We start from the raw sequence: 27,091 nt of genomic DNA, 5'->3' as shown, positions 1-27,091 counted from the left end.
TTGTGATTCCAATTAGAACTGAATGAAATCAAGAATAGGAACATAGATACGAAAGACCCACATGATACACTTACCTTTTACCATGAACATTTCAAATTACTAGCACACGGGCAGTAGAAGAAGATTGAACTGATGCATGTTTTTTTTTTCCCATATGAGTATTTTGATAAAAGCATAAAGAGAGATGTTGTTAAGGATTAAGAAGAAGAAGATGGGGGTCATACCTTAAATCTCAATGGGATTGTATTGGATTTTTTTTCAATACTGAGTTTCTCTTGTTTTGTTAGAGAAGGGATTTATTTTTATTTGTGTTATTTTTTCATCAAATTGAAGTTTGAAGAGTTTGGGTTTCTGTTAACACGGAGATAAGAGAAAGAGAGAGGTTGGGAGGGCGCACGAAGGTTTTTCTTTCGAACTTTCTGTTTTTTTTTTTTTTATTTTTCCTTTATAGACGTACGAACAATTGAAAAGGGCGTGGATTTGCCTTTTTTATATGTCGAAACTGATGTGTCCACCTCAGAGAAAAAATGGGGCTTACATGTTTCACTGGGAGCATTCTCGACTGTTCAGTATTAATGGTCTTTGATAGTCATTCTCCTTATCCAATTATAATCATTAATTAATTCTCTCTTTGCAATAAAAGTTTGTGATATTAACCAAATTATTTGATTTATGCTTTGTGAGTTTGTGTATTTACTTCATATATTTGCAAGTAATTTTAACATAGTTGTTTGGTTTTATATCAATAAAATTTTAAACCCTAAACTACTAATTTATTACAAACGAAGCATTTACGTCTTTGAGAATTCTAATTCATAATGGAGCTGGTATATTATTCTTAGATTGTGTTTGCACGTTCAAACTTATTTATTCTAAAATTAGATCATCTTGTCCAACAACGCAACAACTCTCTTCTCCACTGCGTTACAGTTTCCAAATATATCACATAAATCTAAACACATTCAAGTATTCAACAAGACAAGAGAAAAAGAAATTAAATGAAAATGAAAAGGGGTATGTAAAAGACAAAAAATGGGGAAATTACGAAAAATGGAGATTTATAGCAAGTCCCCGCCACGGCTATCATCCGAAATATTATTCTACTTTGGTGTTTATAGGAAACAAAAAAACATAAATAAAATAAAAAAGTACAAAACTATATAAACGTCTGAATGCCGTAACCAACGAACTCTCTGTCCTTGATCTGATCTTAATAATAACAAATAACAAATAACAAAATAAGGCCCAAACTCTTTTTCCCAAAAATTCTTAAAATTTCAAAAAACCGGGATTCCATTCCACCCCGACCCACACCCGCATATTAAAAAAAAATTGTCCTTCCTTTCATTTATTCATTCATTCTCCCCCGGTTCGAACCCTGGTCCCGACTATTTACTTCTCGTTGATTGACAATATATATATAATTGGCAACAATTTCTTCTTCCCATTCTTTGTTACAACCCTAGAATTTTTAAGTCCATGCGTGGCAGGTAAAAATTTTAACTTTTTTTCTATTTTCATTATTAAGTTGTGTTATATATATATATCATCAAAGAAATTTAATTTATTTATTTGTATTGACAGCTGGATTTTTAATGCATGTGTTTTGATTGTTATGGTGAATTGGATAATTAGAAAATGACATGGAGCTCAGATATGAGTTAAGTGTGCTTTGATTCTAGAAGGTTGGGGTTAGCTGTTAATGTAGTTGAGGATGCTGTAAATCAATCAATTTTTATCAAAAGTTGAGATGGTACTAATTAGACTTTTTGTCGAACCCAAAATGAAGCTGCAACCACTAAAAAGAGGTTGCCTGTGAAGTATTTGTATATGAACTTTAAATACTGTTGGAGCTTTTGGAATATGCTCTTGCTTCTACAACTTGTAGATTGTAATCAAGACTTTTTGTAGAGCTGGTCAGGCACTGGAATGACAAGTAGAACATTTTCAAGGGTCTCTTGCCTGAAAGAAGACCTAGGTATGACAAGGAGGACCACATGCACCACACCAGAAACTTAACTTTCGGCCATGTTGATTCTAAGCCAGACACAAACTTAAAAAAACACGGGATATCCGTGCTGAATCTATGAGCTATTACAAGTCGTGACGTAGGAACACAACAATCTTGTCAGCAAATTGGAATTGTCGTATTAGTAATCCCCCTGCCCCATCCCGAATCCCTCAATCAGACAGTCACATTAGGTTTTAATTTATTACTTCATAGAAACTAATAGTATAGTTATCTTTAATATGATGGACTTGATTGCAACTTGATAATTTTTCATTTCCTTCTAATAACATTCTTGATAAAGGTCAGTACACATCCGATTACGCTTATTCAATTTTTATTGGTGAGCCATTCTGTTATGTTTTTTTCTTGTCTTAAAATGTTCATTGATTTACCTCTTGGGGTTTGGACAAATTATTCCCATGTGTATCAACAATCATATAAATGAATATTTAAGTATCTGAAAGTGGCTTATTAAACCATTAGTATGTCTTCTTATGTTTTTTTAAGATTAAGAGTATGATTCTTTTCGATATTTAATAAGAATGCGTACAGGTTACTAAGTCCATGTTTTCTCTCACAAAATTTATAGATATCCTGACGGTTCATTATCATCTTGTCTTCTGCTGCTATGATATGACACTATTGCCTTGGTATTGGTCTAATTGCGTTGGGTTTTCATGCTTGAAATGATTTCATTGATTGCATCTAGTTGAAAGTGAAAGTTGGTCTTACTCTTACTGTATTTTACAGGGTTCAGCAGCTGGATTGTTTGCGAACTGGAGTCTGATACACCATAGTAAACGAGTTCAAGTTTAGTGTATATTCCGTGCAAGGTTCTTTTATTAGATACAAGTTCATGAACATGCGTACTAACAAAAAGCGTTATTTCATGAAAACCTCATTATTGCACCGATTCTGATCCACGAAATGGGGATAAGATTGTCCTTTCAGTTTCAACATTGTAGTGGAGTGGTTTGTTCTGATAGAGTTTCAAGTTTTGGTTGGTGTTGGAGGTCTCTATGGTGGAATTTTGCAAATCTCTCTCTTCTTCATTAGAAATTTACGGTTTAAAGATGCATATGCAGACACATATGTCAGGACAGGTTTCTGGGCGATTACCTAATCAAGCTGGGTCCCAGTTGTCTGGCCTACCTTTGCATGCTGGAAATTCTGTACCTCTACAAAATCTGGGAGGTCTTCGTAATACGTATATCATGGATCCTGATCTTGAGATGAGAAGAAAGTCCTTAAGCGATAAGATGTAAGAGCTTAGTTCCTAACCTGTATTTCGTTTTCTAACTTTTACGATGTTTTCAAACTTCAATGCATTAGCTTGTGCGTGTGATTGGATTTGTCTAAATTTGTGCTCACTACTAAGGAGCCTCCATGGCATAAAATTTCCATGTTATATACTGTTTTATAACGCGTTCCACATGTTACCCATTCCACATCACAACTTATTTCAACTTAGATTCCAACTATATATATATATATAATATTTTTTTTTAGATTTCTTTTAGAAATATCATGTGTCGTTGTTTAAGCTTTTCCAAAGTGTCACTTTTCAAGGTGTCCAGTGGCCAAAGGTCGTGCCTTGCGAGGTTAGTCCGAAGTTCTTTGGATCAATTCCTTTCTTCACCTAGGAAGGGGGATTTAGGGGTTAAAATGAAAAAAAAAAAGATTGTAACTATCAAAAGAAAATCTTCCATTGTATATATATTGGATTTTGGAGTAAGTTTTGTTTTGTGAAGTTGTCTTTCTTGTTACTTGGATAATTGCATGCTGTGTTTATGTATAAATGCAAGCATAGTACAAAATATCGCGATATTTGGGGATATCTATCGAGATTTCAGAAAAGATATATAAATATCACGATATGTTTAGAGATATATACGACTGCAAATATCGGTGATATTTCGACGATATTTTGGGATATTTTATGTATATAACAATTTTATTTAATATTTATCATTATATTTCAAATAAATATAAATAGTGTATCATGATATATCAAGAAATATCCACAATATCCACGATATTTGTTGATATTTTGGATATATCCACGATATTTGCATGTGAAACAATGTCAAAGATCCCCAAAGAGGGGGATATATCCACGATACATATCGAGAAATTGAGTATCGATAAATACATATATCTTGATATTTTGTACTATGTATGCAAGTATATACATTCATCTTGAGATAAAATTTGTCGTTCAGATGCATGTATCGTGAACATTCCTTGTTCTGGAACATTTGATTTTCAAAACTATCTTTAATTATACAAGCCTGTATTTTTACCATTATTTCATTTACATGAAAATTACTCGTTCTTCTAGGTACGTAATATGTGGTAAAGTGAGCTTACATGTCATAGCTGGAAACTTATATGGATTTATTTCCTTATCATACTCTATCCAAGTGGAATATAATAATTTATTTGGCATTTTTCATTTTTTTTGTGTTGGTATGCACTTACTTAGTATTTTGTTGATTGTTTTCAGCTATCAAATACTTGTCCGACAAAAACCTATAAGGGCTTCACCTGAAATGCAGCCGAAAATGAAAGACATCGTAAGGAAGTTGGAGGAGGGTCTATTCAAAAATGCTGCCTCAAAGGTGTACTATTATTGTGTTTGATTTCTCAATATGACCTTGTTGAATAGCATAGGCTGCTATTGTGTTAGTGTTTGATATTAATTATTTGTTTTGAAATGGAACAAATAAACAAGAGTAAACAATGATTGTAGTGGCATGTATGGCTTATCAACAAGAGAATTGTTGGTCTTACTAATTATTAGTTTTTCCTTCCGTAACTTTCATCTGCCTGAGCACATCCGTGGGAATGTTTTATAATTACGTTTTCTTTTGTGTCATTAGGAGGAGTACTCGAATGTGGATACTTTGGAGCAGCGTTTACAGGCACTGATCAAGCTGTTACCAGTTAACCACAACAAACAATTCTCTCGCCTTCCTTCTTCTTCCTCTTCAATTAGTACCATGATACCAACCCCTGGTATCCCACAAAGCGGGAACATGAACTTGAAAGTTACATCCTCGCTGGAAAATTCTGTCAATGCTGCAAGTGGTTATAATGCCTTGGCGGCCAATACTGTAAATATTGGAAATTCGCTGCAAAATGCCAATGGGTCAACAACTGGTGGAATATATGGTGGTTCGTTCAGTACATCTGATGGTAATTTCAATTCCGTAGTCTATGTACAAATGCTTCAAGTTCACTTCTCTTGATATTTGTAAGTAACAGAATGTACTCTTTTAGGACCCTTATCTAATGGATATCAGCAATCACCTGCTCAAGTCTCCAATGGCTCCAGCGGTAACAATATGTCAGTGTTTTCACGAAGAGTTGCAAGCCAAATGATTCCTACTCCCGGTTTGAGTAATTTGCAATCTCCCATGAGCTCTGAATCTTCTTATCACAGTGGTGGGTATTCTGGTGTTGAGTCGACAATGGCATCACATTCACACCTACAGCCGACTAAATATATCGACGGACAGAACAACCATATATTGCCCAGCTTTGGAGGCCAAGTTGGTACTGGAATGATATCTACCTTGCAGCAGAACCTTTCTTCTCATGCTTTTCCAAATAGTGCTTCAAGTGTTGGGTCCGTGTTAACTGGGAATGACATGCAACTTGTGAATGGGCCTCCAGTGTCTGAGAGCTACTTGACTGCGTTAAAATATGGTAACTTACTTCAGTGATGTATCAGTACTTAAATCAAGCAGTAGCTTATGCTGAGTAGTGTTTTTCTTTATTTTGTTAGGTCTTTCTTTCTTTCTTTGTATAACTCCCCGAGCAGTATACATTTCACAAAAATTGTTGTTCAATGTCAGGTGATGATTTCAGAATGAACATGGCAGATCTTTCTGAGTCAGGGAACTTATACGGAACTGGATCATATGTTGGATCTATGACTAATAACCAGAATTCGAATAATTTCAGCGTGCATCCTAAATCAAATACCAATTCTTCCTCAACATCCACACAACCTAACATGCAGAAGGCGAAACAAACAATGCATATGAAGCCTCAGATGTTGGATTCTTCGTCAAACATGAATTTTCCAGTGCCCCATGTATCTCAGCCAGAGTTTCAGAAGTTTCAACAAAATGATCATCAGTCTCAAAAACAATTTCTTCAACAGCAACATAAAAAGAGGCAGCAAAGTCAGCCACACCAACTTATGTTGAAAATGGAAAGTGATCCTGTCAAGCAGACTCAACAAACATCCAACCTGGGTAGTCAACCAATGTCTGAGCTTCAATTGGGATCCGATATTATGCATTCCCAAAATTCTGAACAGTATTTGTTATCTGATCTGCCAAATCAATTCCAGCAGAACACTGATGCTGGAGATTCCAGAGGTGGTCAGATGCTTTGTCTCCCACCTGGGACGCAGGAATTTGACTCATCGTTGTCACAAAATTCGCAGCATATGCATCAAGTAATACATCCTAGGAAAGATAATGCAGAGTCCCCTAATAAGTTTAATTGCATTTCTGGTAGGCCAGAACCAGGTGCAGTTCTTCAGGGTCAGTGGCATTCCGAATTGAAAGAGAAGTTGCACTTACCGGTCCACCCATTGAATGAAGCTGATGTTCAGGAGGCATTTCATCAACGGACAACAGGGCAAGATGAAGCTCAGCGACCTCGTGTTTTCTCTGAAGGAGCTGTTTCTGCTGACACTGGAGCCACAAGAAGTACTATACTGCCATCAGATTCTGGTGGTGCAACCCGTGGACATGCAGTTGTGACCTGTGAACCGAGATATCTAAATATGCGAAGATGGTTGCTGTTCTTGATCCATGCTCGTGGATGTTCGGCTCCAGAAGGAAAATGTCAAGAAGTTAATTGTATAACTGTGCAGAAACTGTTGAAGCATATGAAAAGCTGCAAGTCAGATCGATGTTCAAATCCTCGCTGTGGTCAGACCAAGATACTGACTGAGCATTATAAAAATTGCCACTACCTACGTTGTCCAATTTGTGCTCCAGTTCATCATTATTTGGAACTGCATAAAGCATGTAGTCATCCTTCATCTGATTTGGGTTCATCATGGAAACCCATCAATGGTAGAGGTGCTGCTAAAGTAGCATTAAAGACTGATCAATCGACTGTTATAACTTCAGAAGATCTACAATCTCCGCTAAAACGATTAAAGACAGATCATTTCTCCAAGTCCTTCATGGATATGAGTGAAAATATTCCAGGTTCAGTTCCTGGGGTGAATTTATCTCAAGTTTCTCAGGATGCACCGAGCCAAGTATGCCAGACGATTGGTTTTCCTAATTCTGTTAAAGATGAAGCTGTGGAAAAGAAAGCTGAACTAACTGTAAGTTCTGGGCTAAGAAATCCTAACAGTAATGATACTAAAAACGAGGAATCTCTGCATAGCCGCAATAGGGGCTTGCTTCTGAATCGATTCTTCTGAAGGAGCATCCTGGTCTTGCTTCCCGAGAGACCGTGGCATTCGCTGAGAAACAGATTGGCCAGGTTAAGCAGGAGATAAGGCAGGAAACAAGTAGCGTGCCTGTGGAACATGCTACTGGGACGAAGTCAGGAAAGCCAAAAGTAAAGGGTGTATCACTGACTGAACTCTTCACTCCACATCAAATAAGAGAACATATTATGGGTCTCAGACAGTGGGTTGGTCAGGTTGGTATATTACTATATGGTTAAGAACAACTTTACTCCTAAAACCTGAGTTGTTGAGCAGAGATGTAATTATCTCTAGCAAAGGTATCACGTGTCTGCCATGGGGCATAAACACACACACACACCAAATGAAGTCCCCTAGCACAACTGGATAATCTCTTCTTTTGAGGTTCTATCTCTTTGGTACCATGTTAACAACTGCGTACTTCTATCTGTTGGAAGGAAACATAGGAATTTATATTTTAATTTTGAGTGGTTGCAATGTATATCAAGTGGTTGTGGGTCTAACACAGTCATGCACATGCTTGACCTCAACCTTGTTGGCCTGTGGGTGAACACACAACTAAAACCTTGTTTTATTGATTTATTACAACCCCAACAAACCATTCATTTTTTTTAATTTTTTTTTAAATAAAAAAAAAAAAAGCTTTCTGAGCTAAATTATAACCAATATGTATCCGAGACGGCACATACTACACTTATTATGTAGTTTGCAAATTTAGTTCTTTGTAGGAAAAGCAACCAGGAAATTTCATCATGTACAAGTGCACAACACAAATTTATTTGTCTCTACAAGGGCAAGAGGTCAAGAAAAAAGTTCATGGAGATCTAACACTGGATTCACCGGGAAAAGGGTGATTTTAGATTATATAATGTGAAAACTATCACAAGTAAAAACATGGATTTTAGAAGATGTTCATGTGTCTTGTACTAGTGCAGAGTGCTATCTGCTCCAAGTATTAAATATATACTTGTATTTAAATTGTTTAGTAAATCTTTTTATTCCACCTTTTTAGTGTTGGTAATTTTCTCATTTTATTGTGCTTATATAACTGTGCCAACTGATTTTTTTTGTGTTAATTTCTTTGTGACAGAGTAAAGCGAAGGCTGAAAAAAACCAAGCCATGGAACGCGCCATGAATGAGAATTCTTGTCAATTGTGTGCAGTTGAGAAGCTTGCTTTTGAACCTCCTCCTATGTATTGCACTCCATGTGGTACTCGTATCAAGCGGAATGCACTGTTTTATGCCATGGGAAGTGGTGATGCTCGACACTATTTTTGTATTCCGTGTTATAATGACGCCCGTGGAGACAGTATTGAAATCGATGGGACTGCTGTTCTAAAGGCAGATTTGGAAAAGAAGAGAAATGATGAAGAAACTGAAGAATGGGTTAGTGTGTATATTGTTGATGCTTTTTTTTGGGTAATCTTCAAGTAGAACGATTGAGAAAAGATGTATTTTTCCCTCGATTATGACATTTATGTTTTTCTGCAGTGGGTTCAATGTGATAAATGTGAAGCTTGGCAACATCAAATATGTGCTCTCTTTAATGGTCGAAGGAATGATGGAGGGCAAGCTGAATATACTTGTCCCAATTGTTGCATTGAAGAAATTGAAAGAGGAGAACGTAAGCCCTTACCACAGAATTCAGTTCTTGGTGCAAAAGATTTGCCAACAACAATCCTTAGTGAGCACATTGAGAATCGTCTTTTTAAGGGGCTGAAGCAGGAGAGGCAGGATAGAGCCAAGCATTTGGGGAAGAATCCAGATGAGGTGAGCATTTTCTTTTCTAGTGATATTAGTGATGTTGAATATTGAGAAAAACTTGCAAATATTTCCGACAAAATTAGTGGTTGTCAATCTTTAAAGATCGGCTATGTTCTAAACCTAAATAGTTGTTAGCAGTCATTCCTTGTCAGTAATTTGTAGACAGTGATTAATCTGGTTAATGATTGTTAGAACATTCTTCCAAAGCATGTGTTGAAGTCTCTTTACTATCCTATTCATAGTTATCAATATGGTACGATACACAATACAATATCGTATCGAAAGCAAATTGATACGTATCACACTAGTGTATTGAAAGTTTTATGTATCGCACGATGCAGGGAGCGTATCATATGATACGATACATTCTGTATCGAGCTTCAAACACATGAAATATTAAAAACAATTATCCGAAAACGAGTTTTTAAGATTTATTTAGGTATATCTTCTTCTTTCTAAGCCTTAGAAGGCCATCTAAGGTTTTAGGATATGATAAACAATAACTGTAATGCAAAAGCAACAACTAGCTTACTCATCTAACAGCTAGCCTATTCCTTTATGTCTAATACTAATTTGGGCTTAGTGGTTGAAAATGATGACATTTTGTGCCATACACTAGTAGTATTGTGTGTGATAAGACTATTTTTGTACAAACCTTACATACACACATGCACAAGCAGATATAAAACTATAACCATGAGTCTCCACTTTTCAATCCTTAATACCCTTTTCTGCAAAATATGAAGTTATTGCATATATATATTCAAATAACTCATATATACATATTTTTAATAGTTAATTTTAAAAGGGAGGGGTTTTAGGGACATATTTTATCTTGACATGTAAACAAACTCAAAATCGTTAGGGGATTTATAAGTTTCGGATTAGGCTAATATTTTGTAGATATGATTTCCTAACTATTATAAACATTGTCACAAATAATAAAAAAAATAAAAAATTTCTAAACTTGCCAAATATAGTATAAAAAATGGTGAAAATGAACGGTTTACAATTAGCCAAATTTTGTAAATTGTTAACTACATTTGCCAAGTTTGGAATTTTTTGATTATTTGTGACAATGTTTAAAATAGTTAGGAGATCATATCTACAAAAAATTAGCCTAATCCGAAACTTATATATGCCCTAACGATTTTGAGTTTGTTTACGTGTCAAGATAAAATATGTCCCTAGAACCCCTCCCATTTTAAAAATACCGTATCTTACGATATATGATACGATATGCAAAAAATGGAAAGCGATATATGATACGATTTCCTATTTATTGAAGCCTTATTACTACCATATGACTTGCTCTATATTGTGTGATACTTAAGTGATGATCAATGACGTGCTTCACAGAAATATAATGAAAAGTTTAAAGTAGTATGTAATAAATTCTACATGTCATTTCTTTTTTGTTATAATATTGTAAAACAGATTCAATTTGTAATTTAGAACTATAGTACCAATGATGGGCCTCTCATTAGCAAGGGCCTAATGGAGATCAATCCATACAAGGTCGCTATGCTATATATCTTCCAAACTTGAATATGAGGCTCTTATAACTCAAACATGTGTTCCGGATGTTGGAAGAAAATGACACCCATAAACAAGATTTCTCGTGACATAGTACTTTCTCCAAATTCATTAGGGTCGTTAAATATCTTGTCCCTTTTTCTCAATCTTTTGCTCCAACTTAATGTGTTAGAAACATCTCTTAAAGGTGTTCTCAAATAGCTTAAGGATGGAAGCTCCTTTGCTAGAAGAAGAGGTGAAAGGGGCCATTGATTAACTAGGGGGAAATAAAGCATTGGGTTCCGACGGACCGATGCAAGTAGTAAAAGAATTCTATAAAATGGGATTTCTCAATTAGAGGCTTAATATTACTTTCGTAACTTTGACACCAAAAAAAGGAGCCGAGGAACTCAAAGATTATAGACCAGTTAGTCTCTTTGGTTCGGTTTATAAAATCATATCCAAGGTTCTTGCTATGAGATTGAAGATGATGGGGGTATCAACTCTAACTACCAAAATGCCTTTGTCGAAAAGAGGCAAATTCTCGATTGTTGCTTGATTGGCAATGAGTTGATCGACTCCAATATGAAGATGGGTGGTGGTGGCATGGTTTCCAAAATAGACATTATGAAAGCTTTTGACCATGTGTCCTTGTGTTTCCTTGAATTGGTTATAGAGAAGATGGGCTTTGGTTGAGTTTGGAGGCAATGGATTAGAGTTTGTATCTCAGCGACACATGGCTTCCATTCTCAACTCTAATTATTGAGGTGCCACATGGTTTCTTTCGGAGTTCTAGGGGATTAAGACAAGGCGACCTCTTTTACCTTTCTTGTTTATCATGGCCACCGAAATTCTTAGGAGGATGACGACTTTGTTAGTGAATGAAGTTGTGCTCGATGGCTTTAGCCTTTAGAGCATCTAATATGGAAGGGGCCGTATCCATATCACACTTGCAATTTGAGAGTATATTATGTTCATCACTAGTGTCATGGTGGAGAATGCACATGCTTAAAAAATTCTACTTGTTTGGTATGAGATGATTTCATGTCTCAATCAACTTGGCCAAGTCTAAGATTTATGGTGTGGGCGTGGTGGAAAATTTGGGAAACATTGCTAATTTGTTGGGGGTGTTGTGTTGATTTGTTTTCCTAATACATATTGGGTTTGCCCTTGGGAGCTAAAAACAAATCAAGAGGTATTTGGACCAAGGTGATAGAGAAAGTTGCGTAAAAGCGGGGTGGAAAGCTAAGTAGACTTCAAGGGAGGAGGTTGACTTTTTATCCAGTTCACTATTTTTAATATTCCGAATTGCTATTTTTCACTTTACCTTGTTATTTTGGGAGTTGTGAAACACTTAGAAAAGTTATCTAGAAGATTCTTATTGGGTAGTTGATCGGATTAGTGGGTCTCATTTATGCTTAATCCACTAATTCAGACTAGATGAATGAAGGATCACCTAAGCTGGCATGAGGAATTCAGTTAGTTATTTAACCAACAAGTTTCCTTAGCAGTGAAGTTTTCTCATCCAACAAGTATTATTAGCGAGAAAGCTTCTGGACAGTCAAGCAACCTGAGATAAGCTAGCTAATCTCAAGCTTCACCAATAACAATATTGACAATAATTTTGTTAGTAAGTGGAGGCTTAGTGACTAAGTAAATAGTTGTTAGAAAAGGACAGAGATTATAACTAAGAGTTCAAATTTGAAGACTTCAAGGTTAAGAAATTTGTTCTTAGACCTATACAAGGATCTAGAGAGTGTGAGAGAGGGAACACTGGGACTTAGCAATACCAAGGTTCTAAAAAACCAATTGGTAACATTGTAAAAGTTCTTTGCTGTTATATCAAGTGAATAAACTCTCTTTTGTTGTTATTTCATTTTCAGTAAACTATTTACTTAGCTGCTAAGCCTCCTTCTCATTGACAAAACTATTGTCAATATTGTTATTGGTGAAGCTTAAGATTAGCTGGCTTCTCTTAGGTTGCTTGACTGTCCATAAGCTTTCTTGCTAATAAAACTTGCTGGCTAAGAAAATTTCACTGCTAAGAAAACTTGCTGGTTAAGTAACTAGTTGAATTCCTCATGCCAGCTTAGCTGTTCCTTCTTCTAGTTTTAAATAGTAGATTAAGCGGAATGAGACTCATTAATCAGATCAGATACTGAAAATGAAATAACAACAAAAGAGAGTTTATTCACTTGGTATAACAACAAAGAACTTTTACAATGTTACCAATTGGTTTCTCAGAACATTGGTATTGCTAAGTCCTAGTGTTCCCCCTCTCTCACTCTCTAGGTCCTTAGATAGGCCTAAGAACAGATTTCTTAACCTTGAAGTCTTCAAATCTGTATTTAATTCAGATTTGAAATCTTAGTTGTAATCTTTGTCCTTTTCTGAAAACTATTTACTTAGCCACTAAGCCTTTTACTTATTGACAAAACCATTGTCAATATTGTTATTGGTGTTAGCTTGAGATTAGCTGGCTTCTCTTAGGTTGCTTGACTGTCCCAAAGTTTTCTTGCTAATAAAACTTGCTGACTAAGAAAACTTCATTGCTAAGGAAACTTGCTGGTTAAGTAACTAGCTGAATTTCTCATGCCAGCTTAGGTGTTCTTTCTTCCAATTTTAATTAGTGGATTAAGTAAAAATGGGACCCACTAATCAGATCAGTAGTGAAGGTAATAAATTGAAGTTCTCTTTGTCAAATGTGATAGAGTGTGCCTGTCTAAAGAAGAGGGTGGTTTGGGTTGCAAAAACATTTTGCTTACGATCTAGCTTTGTTGGGAAAGTGACTTTGGAGGTATGGGGAAGATGAGGATTATTTGTAGAGAAAAGTGGTGGCAGACAAGTATGGCAAGGGAGAGTGGAAGTGGTTGATTAAGGAGTTTAGAATTCCGTTTGGCATCATTTTGTGGAGGGATATTACTTTGTTGGGCAAGTGGCTTTGGAGGTATGGGGAAGATGAGGATTATTTGTGGAGAAAAGTGGTGGTAGACAAGTATGGCGAGGGAGAGTGAAAGTGGTTGATTAAGGAGTTTAGAATTCCGTTTGGCATCATTCTGTGGAGGGGTATCACTTTTGCAGAAATCCATTTCGTTTTGGGATGTCATTTGGGCAGGTGACCTTGCTTAAAGAAGGACTCGGTGGAATCTACTGTCTACATACTTGCCTCTAATATAAAAACACTTATTTCGGACTACATGGAGAGGGGGTGCTAATGGCGTGGAATGGAATGTGACACTTAGAAGCAGATAAGAAATTTGGGAGATCGGAAGATATAAAAATCTCTTGACATCAACATATGAAGTGGATAGAAACTTTGGAGAAGCAGATAAGAAATTATGGGTATGACATGACAAGGATTTATTTATCGTGAAATCAATTTACCAAGTTTTGGCTAAAGTATATTCATCAGTGCTGCTTGTGGAGAAAGGATCACCGATTTTCCATATATGCGGATTTGGAAAAACTCGTTCCATTCCCACATAAAGTTGTTGGGGGTTTTTACTTGGGTAGGATTCAAACCATTGACAATTTTGAATCGGATAGGTATGAATATTCCCAATGTGTGCGAGTATTGCAAGGTGGTGGAGGAAGATGTGGACCACCATCTCCACAAATGTCCCATCACTTTTGGAATTTGGATACTATTTACGCATCTTTCAATATTGCTTGGGTGCCACCATCAAATATTAAGGAGGCCTTGGGCAAGAGTATTATCATGGGTCCTCTCTCTTACAAAGCCAAATAGCTAGTGGATCATCTACCATATGCCATTGCATGGACACTATGGAAAGAAAGGAACATGAGGATTTTTGAACAGAAGGAAAGGGAGTTGCATAAGTTGGTTGTGGAAATTAAGGAACTATTTGATTGGGGATGTGCTATCCATTGATTATGGGTGTAACATTTGTTGATTTCATGTGTAATTGGGATGAGCTAGTGAGATGAGCGAGCTTTTGTAATTTCCTAATTGGGGTTTCGGGGAGGTCGAGTATGGTCGAGTAGTTCCTTACTACTTAGACTCTTGAACATTGTAAATCTTCCTATGAATACAAAGTGAATTTTACCGATCATGAAAAAAACAAAGTTTTCTCCAGAATTAACTGACTCCAATATCAGTTTTCAAGTTAAAACTTGAAAGTAGTCAATTTTGATTGGGTAATGACAGCCATGGTGTAGTACACCTCATTCCTTGTTCAATAAATTATGGATTTATACATGTAGTAGGCTGAATTAGAGTGTTATAATACTACATAGGATGACAAAATTTTGCCACTATTTTGAAAGTATTTTATGGGGTTGATGGGGGTTTCTTTTGGTATTGGCGGATTAATTTCTCACTAATTACTCAAGGATTAATGACTAAATGTAATCATCATGGTTATATTAATCTATTAACTTTTGCAGATCAGAATAAAAAATTGAAAGTAATTTATCAGAACATTTAACTTAGATACAAGATATCTTCTAGGAATGCAGTGCAAAAAATTAAGATATCTTCTAGGAATGCAGTGCAAAAAATTAGTGGCAGAAGATGTTCTCTTTGGTCCGTTTGTCAGTCTTCTGGGACTGGGGAGGTTGCAGGGAGTGATCTCTGGGCTTAGTCCTACCTTCACCACTTTAGCCACTTCACTAATTATTATGAGAAACAAAAAGATTTATAAAGAAGGCATAGTTGGACATTGCTTCTGTTGTTTTCTTCTCTTAATTTTGTAGAGTATCCATTTATGCACTTCTCTCCTGTGTTAGTACACTTTAACAAGGTTCACAGATTTTGTGTCCAGGAAAGTGCAACTATAATTCTGCCTTTTATTTCTGATGCATGTAAGCTAACTTACTTATATTATCAGGTTCCAGGAGCTGAAGCACTTGTTGTCAGAGTTGTGTCATCTGTTGATAAAAAACTGGAAGTAAAGGAGCGTTTTCTGGAGATTTTTCAAGAAGAAAATTACCCAAAAGAATACCCATATAAATCCAAGGTGTGCAAGGTTTTCATAATAAAAATCAAATTAGCCTCTAACTTCATAATGTATAATAATATTTGTTTATTAAATGCTGTGTTATTTGGAATATATTCGTAGTCTTCTGAACTTGGTTAAGCTGGGTGGTCTCTCTCTCTCTCTCGATCGAATACCTCTAATTTCCAACTGTATAATGATATTTGTTTAATGGATGACGTATTATTTAATGTTTGTAGTCTTCTGAACTCGGTTGCCTAGGCGGTAGCTTTTCTAGTGTATTTCTTTTGTTATTGACGTATTACCAAAAATATTGATGCGGAAATCTTGTTTAAGTAGACGGGCCCAAGTTTTTGCACGCAATAAGCTTCCCCCTGTTTTTGTTTTATTTTATTTATTTATTTGAGTGCATCCAAATGACATGATAATATTGGTTTATTTGAATAGCAAGGTTAAACCTTGGTTATAAATAAGGACATGTAGTTCCTTTAGAGAGAGTTGATGTTTATGAGTTTTAACTTTTAAGAGATTAGAAATAAAAGAACAACTTTAGGGTTCTTGAATATTTTTCTGTATGGATTTAATTAATTGTTGCTTCCACCAATTATTAATCCGCATTAACAACAAGATAATCCACTGACGTATGATTTGTGCTTTGTTGATTTATATAATTCTTATGTTGGTCACTGGCAATTGCCTTTCCAGGTCATCCTATTGTTTCAGAAGATTGAAGGTGTAGAAGTCTGCCTTTTTGGCATGTATGTTCAGGAGTTTGGTTCAGAATGCGAGTGCCCAAATGAGCGACGAGTGTATATTTCTTATCTGGATTCTGTGAAATACTTTAGACCTGAGATAAGAACAGTTAGTGGAGAAGCTCTTCGTACATTTGTTTACCATGAAATTCTGGTACTTTGAGACTTGCCTTCTATTCTCTGTTTGACTTACTGTTTCTCTATATATTATTAAATTATTTTGTATTCTTTGAGCTTCTCTCCCAGATTAGAAACAGTGACTTAAGTGCTCTATTTTACTTTTCTTTCAGATAGGATACCTTGAATATTGTAAAACTCGAGGTTTCACAAGCTGCTATATATGGGCTTGCCCACCATTGAAGGGGGAAGATTATATCTTATATTGCCACCCAGAAATTCAGAAGACGCCAAAATCTGATAAGCTGAGGGAATGGTGAGCCTGAAACTCCATACTTATATTCATCATTATTAGGAATGCTGAGAATGATTCCCAAAATTTTATAATATAACTCTTCTTGGCGTGAACTGATTCTTTTCTTACAGGTATCTAGCTATGTTACGGAAGGCTATCAAGGAAAAAATTGTTGTAGACCTGACTAATTTATACGATCAGTTCTTTGTATCTACTGGTGAATGCAAAGCTAAAGTAACTGCTGCTCGGCTGCCGTATTTTGATGGTGATTACTGGCCAGGTGCAGCTGAAGATATGATCAATCAACTTCGTCAGGAAGAAGATGGAAGAAAACAATATAAGAAAGGGAAAACGAAAAAGATAATAACGAAAAGGGCTTTAAAAGCAGCGGGTCAAACTGATCTTTCTGGAAATGCCTCGAAAGATGCCCTGTTAATGCAGAAAGTAAGTTTTACAGCCCATTCTTTCAGTTTCGTTATTATTATTATTATTATTATTATTTGGGAGCGAACGCAAAGCCACTGTATTTGTTCTTTCTTATTCATGCCGTATCGAGAAATTTGAATACTTCATGCCTAATATTTACAAAAATAAAAACAACAACAACACAAGAAAATTATCTCATTTGTTCAAGCGGTTGTATCTTTTTGTATTAAATGATTATCTCGTGAAGGATTTTAAGCACACAAAGTTTTCCTCAAATCTGATGATTGTTTTCTTCATAGTACTTTTGTAGCACCTGGTCTAGTGGGTATTCAATTTGATTGTGTATTGTGAGGGTATCCAAAATTTAAAGAAAGAAAGGTATACTAGTTGGTAATCTGGTATCCAGTTCCACTATACATGTATCTCAAATCACATGAAAACTTTTAAAAGAAAAATAGTTTTATTGAGTTCATTATTTTACATCAGAAAAGGATTGAGTTCATTATTTTACATCAGAAAAGGAAATTATTCCATTGGTTACGAAGGAAAACAGGGAGTCCTCTTGAATTTGGAAATATATGATCAATTTGCTGCCCTCGCATATTCAGAGCCGATCATAAATTGGGGAAGTTGAAGTTTTTGGAGTTTCCTATGTTGGGTGTGTTATAGGGTATTTTGGTCACACTAGTAAAGAACCATTGGCAAAAGCAGTTTGGCCCTTGGAGAGTGGAGAGGGAGAGGGAGAGGGAGAGGGAGGGGAGAGTGGGAGTGGGGAGTGGAGAGTGGAGAGGGAGAGGGAGAGGGAGAGGGAGACGAAGAGAAGAAAAATGAGGACAGATAGACAGAAAACAACCAAATCACATTTTGGCCACATACCCCCCTCGGCCTAGAACGTTCGCTCCGCTCACTTGATTACCACTATGCAGTGGGGGCATGAGCGGAGAGGGAGAGATTGAGAGGGCGTGGAGAGGGGAGGGAGAGGAAGAGGGGCGAAGAGAAGAGATGAGGAATGAGGACAAACATTAACCAACCAAATGACTTTTTGTCCACATACCCCCCCCCCCCCAGAACGTTCGCTCCGCTCACTTGATTATTATAATTATTATCAGTATTATCAGTATTATTTAGAATTATTTATTTTTTCCTTTTTCTGTAAAGCGTATTCATTCTATTCACTTCTAGGAAACTATGTTGGAGCTAGGCAGCTAGTGTATGCTATTCGTGGAAATAGTCTGACTCTGTTAGGACCTTAGTTGCAAAACCATCAAACTTTGGCTGTACTTTTATCTTCTTGGTGAAGCATTGTTCTTATTTCTAAATTTATCTCTTTTTACAGCTTGGTGAAACCATCTATCCGATGAAGGAAGATTTTATCATGGTACACTTGCAGCATGCATGCACTCATTGTTGTCGTCTAATGGTGTTTGGTAACCGCTGGGTCTGTAACCAGTGCCGAAATTTTCAGCTCTGTGATAAGTAAGCTTTCTAGTACCTAGCAGCAGTTTCTAACTTTTTTGTATTATTGACGAAATTTCATGTACATGATACTTTTTGCTAATCCTTCTGCCTTCAAGGTTTAACACTAGTCACTTCAAAATGGACCTATGAAAACCTTCGACCACATTACATTGGATTTCATTGATTTTGTGTTGTCTAATATTTGGTGGATCGAGGATATGGATTTGACTTTTCATTTCCCCCCAACGCTTTCCCATCTTATCACTCGTGATTCAAATTGGTTCTTTACATGGGTACATCATTTTCAGAGCAAAGTCGATTCGTATTCGGATACGAAAGTGACTCAACAAGCGCTCAAGCAAGAATCACACTGTGGGTTGCAGTCTTGCAGACAACATAATGAGAAAGAGAAAAGGAGAGAGTGAAAGAGAAGAGCAAAAAGGAGAAAGATCTAGAGACAAAATGTGCGAGAGTAGTCGTCCTTTGGAACTTAATTTTTGGGTTTGTCTAGGAGATTAAAGAAAAGAAGATCCTTATATTCAAATGATCCCTTGGTCCTCTTCTATTAAAGCTTAGGATGCAGTGGTCTTGGCTCAGACTAGCATATAATGTGTTGCCTACAACGAAACTAATTTCATACAATGGGCCTAGTTTTAAATTATGATATAATGGGCTTACTTCTTTATAAATTAATCTGGTCCCTCACTATACTTAATAAGTCAGTACCAGACCTTGGAGCACAAGTTAAAAAAACAGGGCCTAGTGTTCTAAAGTGTACATAGGTAACAATAATCCAACATAAGTTTACGAAAACAGTTCCTGAGTCCGCGAATCTTAAATATATGAGGTTTAGCTCAATATCCATGTCAGAATCTGGCACAAACACCCACACCCATGCAACACTACACAACCAACCTTCTGCACGGGATGGTTTGCATTTGGGTGCGAAAATCAAGTCTTAAAGCTTTCGAACTAGATTATTGAGAAAATCTCTTCAAGATTGGCAAGTTGGAAAAATGGAGTGGAGTTGCAGGTTGTTTGACGTTGGAGGGGAAGTTCAGTTTGCCGGGGGAGAGTGGAGATGGAAAGGCCAAGCTGATCTCTAAATTGTAGATGGAAAGGCCACGTGTCGGGCTAATATGGGGTGGAAGATTGACTGCTAAATTGTAGGCTAATATAGGGTACGTGTAATGTCTTTGTACTTGGTGGGATGGAGTCTATGGAGAATTAGCTACTTGCTGATCATCCATATGTAATCTTCTGATGTAATTTCCAAATTATATCAATGAATACCAATTCTGTAAGAAAAAAAAATGATTGGCCTGTTGGAAAGCCAAATGCTTGTCCAAAGAAAGAAGACTTACCTTGATTAAGTTCAGTTAAAATAAATCCCAAATCACCTTTTCTTATCTTCGATAAGTAAATTTATAAAACCATTAGTAGATTCTTATGCAGTTGTGATGGTAAATGCTCCAATATTCATTGGGAAATATGGATTACATATTTGGATTCCTTAGTACCTTTGCCAAGGGATCAAATGATACAAACACACTTGATGTGTACGCTAAGGAATACACACTTAGTTGGCATGTCTTAGTTATTTCATATTTGCAGATGCTCACATCTTTGTAAGTTGCCTTTCCGATAAAAAGTGGATGTTGTAGCACGAAAAATGTCAAGTTTTTTTTTTTTTTTGGGGTGTGCTGTTTTTGTTGTCCCTCACTGACAGCCTCTCTTTCATTCTTGTTACTTTATTGTACTACAGGTGTTATGATGCAGAGCAGACAGTTGAGGAGAGAAATAGACACCCCATCAACAGCAGGGATAAACATGCGCTATATCCCGTAAGTATTATTGGATACTATACTTTTCTAGATTTTCATTCTTAGTTCATATGGTTAGATTTTGTCATTTTGAGTATATTTCAAGAAGCAGATATATGATATTAGTGATAGAAATTTAGTATAAGGGAAAAATTCTTATGTCTCCTATTTTTATTAAACACCAATATTTGATTGAAACCTAAGTTGTCATTGAAAATATTTAGAGGGAGAATTTTTCATGCAGGTTCAAGTCAGGGATGTGTCTGCTGATACTAAAGATAGAGATGATATTCTTGAGAGTGAATTTTTTGACACTAGACAGGCATTTCTCAGTCTCTGTCAAGGAAATCATTATCAGTATGATACTCTACGTCGGGCTAAGCATTCCTCAATGATGATCTTATATCATCTACACAATCCAACCGCACCTGCTTTTGTCACTACATGCAACATTTGCCATAATGATGTTGAAACAGGCCAGGGATGGCGATGTGAAATTTGCCCTGATTATGATGTATGCAATGCGTGTATTCAAAAAGGAGGCGTTGATCATCCTCATAAGTTGACGCACCAGACATCCTTGGGTGATCGTGATGCGCAGAACAAGGAAGGTCGACAAAAAAGAGTTTTGCAGGTATGTTTTCTTTTTCTTCCAAGGTCATGGATGTGCTCTATAGCGTACTCACATTATTTTATTATATTCTGTATTTTTAACATTGAATATCCGAAAACATTGTCTGGTTTGAATTTGCCTTATTAGTTTATTATTTTCTGTGTATTGCTTAAATATTCATGTATGAATCGTTCTAAATTTCGTTACACTCAGTACTTGATTCTAATTGCATTTGATTTTCAGCTATGAAATTTATAGTCTATCAATTAGAGAATAAAAAGTGTGGTAATAGTGCTTAGTTACTAGGATCTGCAGTAACAAGCCATTCCTTGAGCTAATTGGAATAATCTTTTGGCGAAAGTAATAGAAGTAGCCCCCTCCTTTTTCAGTTTGGTACTGTGCTTGGGTTCGCACATTGCACATAGTTGCGGTACTGTTGCCCATGACACCTAACATAGTTCTGATAAGGTGTTGTGCACACCAGCCAGGAAGTCCGGTTGTGCATAAGGAGTTTGCATCTTGCTCCATTTTAAAAGTTATCTGACCATAGGAATGTCATATGGAGCTATCCAGCAGTCCAGCCCATATCTTCTTGATCAGATGACTATCCATCTATGTTGGATGAAGAGACTCGATATCCAAACTCAGCGCTCATGATTAATATCCAACATTTTGTCACCACTATGACCTCCATCAGTACGGTACACCATTTCTTCATCATACTAACCTACTCTTTTTGGGATATTATGAGAACTAATGTATGTAGTGAGCACCTTAAGGATGATTTTGCATCTTAGATATGGTCATTTAAGAAAGCTTTTGAACATCTTTGTGAAGAATCTTGCCTCCATCTAGTGATGTAGGGATTTGGTTCACCTCTTTGCATGTGTATTCTGAACTCAACAAGCTCCTTCACCCACCCTTGACTCATGTAATGAGTCCTACCAACTTACGGGAGAATTCCGTGTGGCCGATTGGAAATTAGTCCTTAGATTCAAATATAATTTTCCTCCAGGGGTGAGGAACATATATTTTATTTTGGCACAACATTGGGTAGGGGGAGGCTCGCCTTCTGAACAGTTTTCGCATATATATATGATATTGCATCTACAAAGAATGCTAATATAGCAGAGTTTATAGTGAAAGGAGGGAACACGTTGAGTGGGGATTGGCTTTGATAAGAAGCCTTCATGATTGGAGATGAGTCTCTATGCTGATTTTGTGGCTATCATTTATCAGGATGGGAAAGATTTTGTGGAACGATCTTGGTGAGGAAGATGGGGAGAGTTTTTGGTTAAGTCCTTGTCTGGGGTCATTTCCAATTTTCCATGTAGAAGGATATGGATGTCTTCTATTTCTTTTGCTTTTTCACTTGGATGACCTTCCCTAGACGTATTAAGCTCAATGTGACTTTGGTTATTGCCAACAAGTGCTCTGTTTGTAGTGACGTGGCTAGTGCAATGCCCTTTTGCTAATAGTGTGCCAACTGTTTTTCTCATCATTGCACAAACATTGAAACCCACCGGTTAACATAAAGGAAGCCCTTGTATGACTCGAGGAAACTTGGTTGTAGCGTAGATATAATAAGAAAATAGTTTCCGAGAAACTTAGTTCATACATTTTGATGGATCACATGTTGATGGTGCTGAAATATGCACCATGTCATTTAAGCAAGCAAGACGTGAGGCCGATGTTGTTACACTTCAAAATTAATAAATTTAGAATTTTTTGTAAGGGATAGATTTTTGAACTCACAAAATGTGGTTTACTTCGACGTAATTCTGAAGTACTACAACACTAACTCTCTTTGTTCTCGATTCCTTTGACGGTTTTGAGAAAGTAGAGATTGACTAGGGGTTTCATTTGGGGTAGTGTGGGTGGCAAGAAAAAAATTCATCTTGGAAAATGGGACCGACTTTGTCTTTCTAAAGATGAGGGAGGTTTTGTGTGCAAGTACATCTCACATATGAACCATGCTTTGATGGCAAATTGGTTGTGGAGATATGGAGAGGAATAACGCTTTTGGAAGACGGTGGTGGTGGGCAAATATGGTGAGGCTCCCAAGTGGATGAAGGAACCTACAAATTCCTATGGAATTACTCTTTGGGCATTCTGGATAGATAAAACGAGTTTGTCAAAGGTATAGCTTACACTCTTGGTCTGGCCAGTCTATTGCTATTTTTTGGTAGATATTTGGGTAGGAGAAGTATTATCGAAAGAGAAATTTAGTGATTTGTTTGTGTTGGCCACTAATGAGAAAGTGTTGATATCAGATTACATGAAAGGAGGGGAGCAAAGAGTTCGATGGACTGTGACTTTAAGATGAACTTTGACTTTAAGAAGAAATTTTAGATGATTGGGAAATTGAATCCTATGAGTCATTTTTGGCTACCGTGTCAAAAAGGAGAGAAATTTGGGGAGGTGGATAGAAGGAATTGGGTGTGGGACAACAGTGAGGAGTTTTTGGTGAAGCCTTTCTACTATGTGTTGGCTTTGTATGCTTTGCACAATCTAGAAGGCCCTGTTTGGTAGGCCGTATAGCCCAACCTATTCATTGGTTAGGGTGCACTATCCTGGTTTCTATGTTTGGTTCATATATTTTGGGCTACTAGTTGGTTGGCCCAACCACAAAAGTGTGTATAATGGTATCCATGTGGAAGCAATGGATTTCGATCTACAGGTTGAGTTAGAAGAAAGTTAAAATAAAAAAACGGAAAAAAAAATAAGTGCTTCGTTTTCTTCATTCGCCAGAAAAGAGAGGCTTGATTCTTTTATGAGTTTCAAGCTTCTCTCCACTACCAAGTAAACTCTCCTCCAAGACCTCCACTCCACTCCAAAAACTCTCTACTTCTCAGTTCCACATTCAAAGACAAATTAAAATAAAAATCGAGACCCTGCCCCCCACCCTAATTAATCTACTCTCCTCTTGAAGCATTTTCTAAGCTATTGGAATGAAACAAAATCATTTTGTGTTAAAACAATATTTGATTTTTGGTGTTTAAAGGTTTGTAGAAGAATCAAGTTTTGTGTCATGTATTGAAAGAAGATCTTAGAAGAAATTGGATATGTTGTTACAAATATATTTATTTACAAATATATGTTAACTATATTTAACATTGAAATACCAACATAATGGAGCCAATCAATCAAAACACTCAATCAACGGAAATAAATATGATTAAATTGCAGAACTTTGAAGAATCAAGGGTTAATCGAGTCGGCGAAATGTCGAATTCAATGTTTAACAGTGAACTAGTAGACGGGTCGGCTAAGTAGCGACTCGGCTAATCAGCTAATCGGCTGAGTACTCAGCAATTTTTTGAGTCCTATCGCTTGTGGGGATTAAATTGTTAGACGGGTCAGCTAAGTAGCGACTTGACGAGTACTCGGCGATTTAACTGCACAGGATTTGCCAATATTTTATTTAAAATTGAGATACCTTTGTACTATAAAAGGGCTTGTAACCGGGTAGAGGGGATCTTCTTGGGCATTGCTTAGCTATTGCTATGTGGCCTATTACTTATAATACTATATTTTTATCACAGTAATTAATTAATTGAATTTTACCTATCAAACAGAAAAACAAAAATAAATAAAGACTTCTGACCATGTTGCAAGTCAAATTAAATCTAATGATTAATAGGCAGTATATTTTTTTCCAATTTGTTATTCAATTTTCATATTGATATAACTGTTGAAATGAGTCACTTGATCACTCACTTGAACCAGTAACTCAGTAAGCATTATCCCGCTGAGGAACCCTTAACGAGTGTTCTACTGAACCTAGGCACATAAGAGTACATAGGTGCAATGAATTGAAAGCTGGTGTATATGAGGATGGCACACAGTGATTCTTCTCTTTCATTTATCTTCTTTGGAAGTGTTTGACTGAAATTAGTTAAACACTTATGCTTGAAAGCCTATTTTACTTTTAAATTATATCATAGTATTGATCTATCTTTTTGTCTGCAATTAGAGGCATAATTATATTGGTCAAGGAGTTGTCTGCAATTAACTATTCGCCTTTCATGATTTTGGATTTTCGTATTATCTTTGTGGGAAGTCATCGATTGTTATTATTCTTAAAAGTCTTACTTTCATGAAAATATGCCCATCTTCTATAAGCTCTAACATGACAATTTCTGGGATTCTTTTACAGCTTAGGAAAATGCTTGATCTTGTGGTACATGCTTCTCAGTGTCGCTCTGCCAATTGCCCTTACCTGAACTGCCGTAAGGTCAAAGGACTATTCAAGCACGGCCAGATATGCAGAACTCGTGCTTCGGGTGGCTGTAGTCTCTGCAAGAAAATGTGGTATATCCTTCAACTGCATGCTCGAGCTTGTAAAGATTCGGGATGTCATGTACCACGCTGCAAGTGAGTATCTCTCATTTTCAAGTACTTGTATATGTATTTTTTTTTTTTTTTTTTTTGATTGGCAAGCCTGTTTTAAATGAGATCAGTAACTCTTTGATGCTGGCGGGGTTCGAGCCCCAGACCTCTGGTATCATCACCCAAAGGTTTTACCAACTTTGCTAGTTGGCACCTGAAAAAAAAAAAAAAATGTGTGGGCAAGCCTGTTTTTAAAGAAATCAGTAACTCAATAGTGTGTAGCGGGGTTCGAACCCCAGACCTCTGGTATCATCACCCAAACGTTTTACCAACTAAGCTAGAAAGCACTTACTCTTGTATATGCATTTTGACTTGTACAACCATTTATATGTTCCGCGTGCAATGCTACTCTCCAGGGATCTGAAAGAACATTTACGGAGATCGCAGCAGCAATCTGATTCTCGGCGGAGGGCTGCAGTAATGGAGATGATGAGACAGCGAGCTGCAGAAGTTGCAGGGACTGCTGGGTGAACAGTGTGTACATACGAATGTTTCAGAGTAAAGATGAACAAGAGAGAGACAGATACTGCTGCCTCTGAGCTACTTCAAGCAAGTTCTTTTGGGACATAGCAAGTTAACAATGGAATGTTACAGGATGTGGGTGGTGTCAAGTATTATTGGGCAAGGGTGGCTAATACCCAAAAGTCTTGTTCATCACACAGCTTTCAGTATGAACGTCATCTCTGGAGTGGTACTTGCAGTTTTGGCTTGGGTTTACGCTTGGGTAGCAGCTAATATATCCTTCCAAAGTTTCTACCTTTGGTGGTAAATGTATCATCCTGTCTGGGCTCTGTTGTAGTGATTCTTTGGTTTGTCCTCTGTACTTTTAGTCACACCTTGGTAATTGTTTACTATGTATAGATGTTCTTTCATAACAACTTAACAAGTCTTCCCTACAAGTAAATTTGGGATGACAATTTTTCTTCCCCCCACCCTCCCATTTTGATCTATAATTTTCCTTTTTCTCTCTGTTCCTTTTAACCTTCTTATTGTTTGTACAGTGCTCAAGTTAGATGAATAAAGAAAACACTTCCGGTTTAACAATTACATTCAGCTTCTTGTTTCTAGAAATTTCGTGGGTTTCATTTTTCCTGTCCCAATCATACTGTTCTTACGCCGGACAATAACATTCACTCTATAGTCTTGCTAATAAAGAAACTGAGGTCAATATCAAACTATATAATCGCAGCCGAAGATATAAGTTACGTTAGTAATTGTTGGATCATCTCGCTTTGCGACTGAGTAGGCTACAAGGTTTCACACATGTAATGACGAAGCTGTAAGGTTAACACTTTTGATTCAGCAATAGTTCACTTTTCTTTTGGAGTGGGAGAATTACCATTGCCATTTCAGCCTTAACCCATGCAGATATCATGTCTCGTCCAGCATGTGTTCAGGGCTCAAATGACATACAAAACCACATTCATATAAACGGTTACAGAAATATTTTAACGGCATTGTGATTTTGCAATTTCATCCCTAAATAAATATATTACATT

General features: G+C 36.6%; 1 protein-coding gene across 1 annotated transcript; it reads left to right on the top strand.

The window, feature by feature from the left end:
• Positions 1–1,312: 1,312 nt before the first annotated feature.
• Positions 1,313–26,639, top strand: LOC147509594 (histone acetyltransferase HAC12-like). Its single transcript, XM_086601888.1, is given in 18 exon segments — positions 1,313–1,490; positions 2,762–3,272; positions 4,518–4,632; positions 4,894–5,209; positions 5,294–5,722; positions 5,872–7,451; positions 7,454–7,693; positions 8,569–8,865; positions 8,971–9,249; positions 15,609–15,737; positions 16,422–16,622; positions 16,759–16,901; positions 17,012–17,324; positions 18,643–18,782; positions 20,530–20,608; positions 20,832–21,221; positions 25,360–25,577; positions 25,949–26,639. Coding segments are annotated over 17 exon segments (5,172 nt in total). The 5' UTR covers positions 1,313–1,490; positions 2,762–3,084; the 3' UTR covers positions 26,064–26,639.
• Positions 26,640–27,091: the final 452 nt, after the last annotated feature.

The sequence above is a fragment of the Coptis chinensis genome, chromosome 3 (assembly GCF_015680905.1).
Source record: "Coptis chinensis isolate HL-2020 chromosome 3, ASM1568090v1, whole genome shotgun sequence".
Taxonomy (NCBI): domain Eukaryota; kingdom Viridiplantae; phylum Streptophyta; class Magnoliopsida; order Ranunculales; family Ranunculaceae; genus Coptis; species Coptis chinensis.
Note: the sequence above shows the minus strand (reverse complement) of the source record. Positions and strands in the feature narration are given on the sequence as shown.